The sequence below is a fragment of the Corapipo altera genome, unplaced genomic scaffold (assembly GCF_003945725.1).
Source record: "Corapipo altera isolate COAL_440 unplaced genomic scaffold, ASM394572v1 113, whole genome shotgun sequence".
Classification (NCBI taxonomy): Eukaryota; Metazoa; Chordata; class Aves; order Passeriformes; family Pipridae; genus Corapipo; species Corapipo altera.
Genome location: NW_020884895.1, coordinates 7193072 through 7199082, shown reverse-complemented (window position 1 = coordinate 7199082; position 6011 = coordinate 7193072). Strand labels below are relative to the sequence as shown.

Below are 6011 nucleotides of genomic sequence, written 5' to 3'. Positions count from 1 at the left end.
AAGGGAAGGGAAGGGAAGGGAAGGGAAGGGAAGGGAAGGGAAGGGAAAAATGTCGATGTTCTCTGGTGAAAAGGGAGAGAAGACAACGCTGTCAACCCAAAAGCTAGAGAAAAGGAAAAGAAATCAAAAGGACAAGGGGGAAATTAAGAAAATACAGAAAAAAGAGGAGATAGTATAAAGATGAAAGGCCTGTGGGCAACTAGCCCAGAACTGCTCTGTCAGCTACAGGCACAGCACATCGCTCTCTCTGGGTCACAGCTGCAAGTTTTCCCATGTAATGACTGATTTTATGCATTTGTCTGAAAAAAATACTTTTGTTTTCTAAACAGTTAGTTCTGGGGAAACTTAGCTGGTGAACTTCACATTATGGGCTGGACTGAGCAATGGGGTGACACACACCAAGACAGCTCAGCTGCTGGGAAGCGAGGCAGAGCTGGATGAGCAGCAGGACTCTGGGAGACAGGGCTGGGCAGGTAGCAGGGCAAATGTGAGTATTTTGCAGGTATTTGAGCCAGTTTGGCAAAAAACCTCTATCAACATATTATAGTAGCCCTAGTGACTGACTATTGCTCATTTCTGATTGCAGGTTTTCATTTTTGTACTGTTGGCTCCCTGTGACCCATGTCTGCCTTGACAGCTCTGTGATTTACACTCACACTGTAAAGCTCCCCATCTCTCCACCAGGTCAGGCAAAGCAACTCCTACAGCCCAAACTCCTCTTTCACCAGGACACTCCCATAACTGGGGTTTTAAGGTAAGGACAGCCCAGAGACTCACTAGAGATCAAACTGTTCAAGACTGCCACATTCCTTCTGGTAAATTCTTTGATGAGGGGTACCAGATACTGAAAGATTTAGTTGGTGTAGGAGAATTTTTTCAAAAATGAAGAAAGAAGTCAGGGCTGTGATGAAAAGCAGGCAGAATGAACAAAGTACTGCTCTAGAGAAGCACCATTACTTCACCTTTAACCACCAATATCTGTCTCTGAACTGGATTTTTCTATTAGCTCATCAGCTGGTAATTTCATGAAGAATTCCAAATGCTCCCTGCTATTACATTTACGTCCCTCAAGGACTAGTACTCTATTTCCATCATTTGCAAAAAAGTAAACCAAAAGTTTTTGTTGCTAATGTCTAGCAACCTCTAACACTACTCAGCACATTGGGATTCTCTCTGTCCTCATGTGACTTCCATATGTAACACTGCCTCTGACCTTTATCCATGGAATTATTGCGACATGTCGTGTTCAGAATGCACAAAAGCCTCTAAAACTGAGCCCAACACATCAGCTGTTTTCTCCACTGCCCTCGCAGCTGGTCAGGCCCAAGGTCCTGCACTGACCTCAGGAGGATCAGGAATTAGGCAAACAGCTAAGGCTCTTTTACATATAGCACTACTCGTGACTGAGCCAAATCTCCCTCATGACTCAACTGAGTAATGATGCTGGAACTGGGAGGTTGAACTATGTAAGTCTAAACTTCCTACCTTAAAAGATGCAGACACTATTGTCAGTTCTGGCATCGCTTTGCAAAACATATTTCTATCAACATTAGAGGCCAAAATGCCAACTACAATATCTGTAATCAATAACAGAGATTAGTGAAAAACAAACAGGATCATTTCCCCATTTAGCAATGTGCAGAACATATTGTTTTATGTGCATTTCAGGCAGTTCACCCTGTTTAAGGGTGATTTTACAAAATGATTTCTCAATTCAAGCACATTGTTGCCCAGTATATAACATGTATTTTTAATACTGTTAGATAAAGACAGTCCTCAAAGAGAAGCGCTCTTAGTTGTATAAATTTCCTTTAAAACTGAAAAAAACCCAGCAAGACTCTTTTTCAGTTAATTAATTAGAAGCAAAATCTAGATTACCTTTTAATGTGAGGTTTTGTGCATATCCTTATTCACCTACAAGGATCTGCTCTTACACCAGATAGCAAAAATAGTTATCTGTTACTGCATACAAGACTTTCAGTGTGGTTCAGTTTCTGCTCAGGTGCCAGTGTTGTGAGACACAGTTGCTTGTCACAACTAACAACCTGGTTTCCAGTAAACCAATTGCAAAACTGTTCTTGCATCCAGAAACATCAGTAACTTACTTGGCTGTCTATAGCTATTATTTACATCTGTCCAGAAGTCACACATGCTGAAATATATGGACAGAAAAATATTAAAATGTTAGAAAGAACTGTTTTCTTTACTCCTGAATGTTGATGTCCCATGATTGATTTTATCCCAAGAATGAGTGAGTGGCAGAGGAGCTTGAAGGAAACACTTGGCTGATGAGGAGTTTTTTGCCCTGCACAGCTGCCTACCTTCTTCCATATATGTCTATTTATGGCCTCTATGCCAATCCATTTATCCTTCTGAACCTTTGCAAACAGCTGTCCCAATTCCAAAAAAAAAAAAAACCCACAACTTTCTTCCTTGCCATGCACCAGAATAGCAAGTATCTTGACAGTGGTATTCAGAAATAACTTACTTCAAAGGGCTAATAACATATGCTGCTCTCTTTACTCCTATAAGGGAGAGTAATTAGGGGAAGAAGTGAAAAATGCCTGTATCAATACTGCTGTTACAGCAGAATTATGAGACGTTGCTTTAGACACTTCTTAACCATAGCTAAATGTATGACTCAATGCCGCAATTAATTTTATGTGGGTTTCCAAATTTCAGTGAAGCCAAGTTCTGATGTATCTGTATGCCTATGTATGTACATATTTTTTAATTTCTGATGTCAAACTGTGTTATACTACAGGTTTCTGTAAAAATGTTACCATGTCCTATTTTGAGACAGGTGAGGGGCAAATTACTCTCATTCTTTGTTTAGCATTTTCACATCAATTCATTAATATTATTAAAGCTTCAATTCCTCTGTTTTTATTCTGAGACAGCACAGGGCATTAAAGAGGGCAAAGGAGCAGGGCTGTGAAAACCCAGATCAGTATCCTTCACTGGAACTTTTGTGACCTCAGATAAGGCTCTCTTCCTATCTCTGCTCCCCCCAGTTTAAGACTAGTATCAGTTCCCTTCTGTAGTACGTTTTGAAACCTATTTAGAGAAACTGCCCTATAAGCATTATGCACTCTTTTAACCATGTGATTATACTTGAACATTTGTTGAAGTTTCACGCTGAGCCAGGACACTGACTCAGTCCCAAGCTTATAAAAAAATTTGTAGCTGACTAGGACAAAACTCTACATGCACAAGTGAAAACCTTACCATTAATATGCTGAAAGCCAGGGACAGCCCTATTGTCTTTTATTCACAGTGATTAATAATGCACCGAGCAAACACATTATCCCTAACAAGAAACGATCACACTTAATCATCAGAGTCTTCACGAACCTATTTCAAAATAAGCAAATGACAATTAACTGTATTTGAACCAAGTGGAAGTTTGTGGGGGAAAAAAAGGACAACACCACATTTTTGAGATTTTAAAGTTAGAAAGGTATTTGTCTGCTATCAAACCTACAAAGCAAAGTAACAAACAGCATGCTGGAAATACATTCAGAAGTGGGTGAAAGTTCAAGTCACATCGAGAGAAATGTTAAACCATTTGACCTTGCAATAGCTGTTAGAGAAAGAGGAAGCTGAGCTCTGTGAAAGGACATACACTTTATTTTATAGACACACACACACAAAAGCTGTTTAAGTAAACACCCAAGCTTAACTGTTATAATCCTACCTCCGGTTCACGCAGTTCCTTCTTAATGACAGCCACTTATTCCCAACTGTGCTATCTCAGTGTTAGAAAGACTTCTGAACACTCGGAAAGCACCTTCTTTCTCTTCAGAAACGAATGCCCCAAAATGCTCACCTGATATGTGATCCGGGCACCTCTAACAACTCACTTCCTTTATGCTTCTGTGTAAAACTCACTTGTCCCTTTGATATGTAAGCAATGTTACAGGAACTGTTACTTGTTTAGTAATTTTTCTCACTACAGAAGTTTTTATTTCTAAGAATAGAGACTTAAACAAATAAGAAATTACCACTTTCCCCAACAAAGACTTCCTCACTCCAGAGAGTGGGACAAATGTGGGCACCCCAGCTCTGCCTGCCATCTTGCTCCACCTGCCACCCACCAGGCTTTGTCCTGCCAGCTCCTCTTGGAATTATGACCTCTACAATAGCCCAAAAGAGATACCCTTCAGCTCCCAAGCTAAAGGCACCAGAATGCATCTATGCCTAACATTCCACTTAAACAAACTGAATGTGTACCTGAGGCAGCAGCAATATACATATATATAGTCACAGTCATATGATTTTCTAAAGATAGGTCTCCTTCAGCCAGAGGTTCTGGTCTTGATTCAGGTGTTACTGAACAAACTGTGACACTGTGTTTTGCAGGCAGAATGCTGGGCAGGCACCATGGCCCCTCTGTCTGTACTTATCAATGAACTGGGCAAGCTGAGTGCTTGCAATTCAGCCACTTGACTTAAAAACATGGAGCAGGTGAATGTCAAGCCATAGATTTTACTGAAGAATTAAGCTACTGTAGGCCATGTCTGCATAATTTTCCTATCAGACATAGGTGAGGGTATACAAGTGCACAGGTTTTATCCTGTACAGCAAATAGGTTTTATCCTTTCATCCTAGAGATAAACTTTGATTCAGAAATACAACTGGACCAGGAGAAGATGTCCCAGTGGACCAGATGAGAGTTCTATTTAGTCCCAGACCGTCTCCAACAGTGGCACCCAGAGAAGCTGTTCAGGCAGAATATACAAGTTTGGACACTGCATAGTCCACTCTCCCCGTGCTTCCTACCATCCACAGTTATTGTATAAAGAACGTAGCAGGTACATTCCCACCTAGTCTATTTATGAGTCCTCTGTCCATTAACTCATTTAATCCCTTTCTGAAGGGGATCATCATCTGCTTGAAATACAAGCTTTTGCACATTTCAGAACCAATTTAGTAAACTGAGATACTGCTAGGGAATTAAAAACAAAACAACTTTCAGCTTTCATATACGTAGTGCCTTACATCAGTCCTGACCATGACTGATGAGTCCCTGTAAAAGATCAGATCACGCTAGAAAAAAGCAAAGTTCACAGCTAAAGCCATTATCAGAAATTTTGTCATCTCTCAGATATTTCATGTCAGCATAAAAACACTGGCAGAAAATAAGGAAGAAATCATGAAGTGACAACTGCCTTGTGACAAAAAAAAAAATAAAAAAAAATCAAGCATTCAGAGAGTTTTGTTTAGTAACAAGACACCAAATCAAGGCAGCTTAATATTTGAAAGAGCTTTATATGTGATCTTTCCCTAAGGCACGCGTAATGCATCAGATTAAACCCCACCAATTCTTTTTTTTTCTGACCAAGAGCCGGCAAGTTGGGCACCAGACCGAGCCTTGGCGAGCCCTGGGGCAGCGATGGCACCGTCAGTGCTCGGACCGACCGGGACGACACCCGCGGCTGATCAGCCCGGTCTCACCGCGGCAGCCAGGGCGGCACAGCGGGACCCGACACCGCTTCTCCTCCGGTGCAGCGGGACCGGCCCCAGCGATGTCAGCGATGCCGGGGACCCGGCTCCAGCCACACAGGGCACGGCCGGGAGGGCTGTGCGGGTGCGGGGCCGCTCCCGCTGCGCGGATGCCCCGGGCGGGCACCGCCACCGCGGCCGCGCTTCCCCCCGTGGTGGGGGTGTCCGCCCGCCCCTCCAGAGCCGCGGGTGCCGGGGCCGCCTTACCATCTGCTGCGCCGCCCGGAAGGTGGCATCCAGCATCATCAGCTTCCAGGGGTCGGACACGGCGCCGGGCAGCGGCAGGTACACGTAGTAGGCGGAGAGCGCGGCCAGCGCCGGCAGCAGCACCCAGGCGGCCCGCATCGCCCCCGCCGCGCCGTGTGCGGCCGCCTCGCCGCGGCTCCCGCGGGGCGCGCACCGCCCCCGGCCCGGCCTCCCCCGGTCCGGCCTCTCCCGGAGGAAGTGCTGGCGCTTCCTCTCGGCCCGTGGGCCGAGTGCCCGGCCCGGGCCGAGCCCCGCCGCCC

The 6011-nt window shown here is 44.4% G+C and overlaps 1 protein-coding gene across 1 annotated transcript in view; it reads right to left on the bottom strand.

Moving 5' to 3' along the window:
* Nucleotides 1-5868, bottom strand: part of NCEH1 (neutral cholesterol ester hydrolase 1) — a 19941-nt gene extending 14073 nt beyond the window's left edge. Inside the window, exon 1 of the mRNA XM_027647291.1 lies at nucleotides 5713-5868. Within this exon, the coding sequence (XP_027503092.1) occupies nucleotides 5713-5850 (138 nt within the window). The 5' untranslated portion in view covers nucleotides 5851-5868. The remainder of the gene's footprint in view (nucleotides 1-5712) is intronic.
* Nucleotides 5869-6011: the final 143 nt, after the last annotated feature.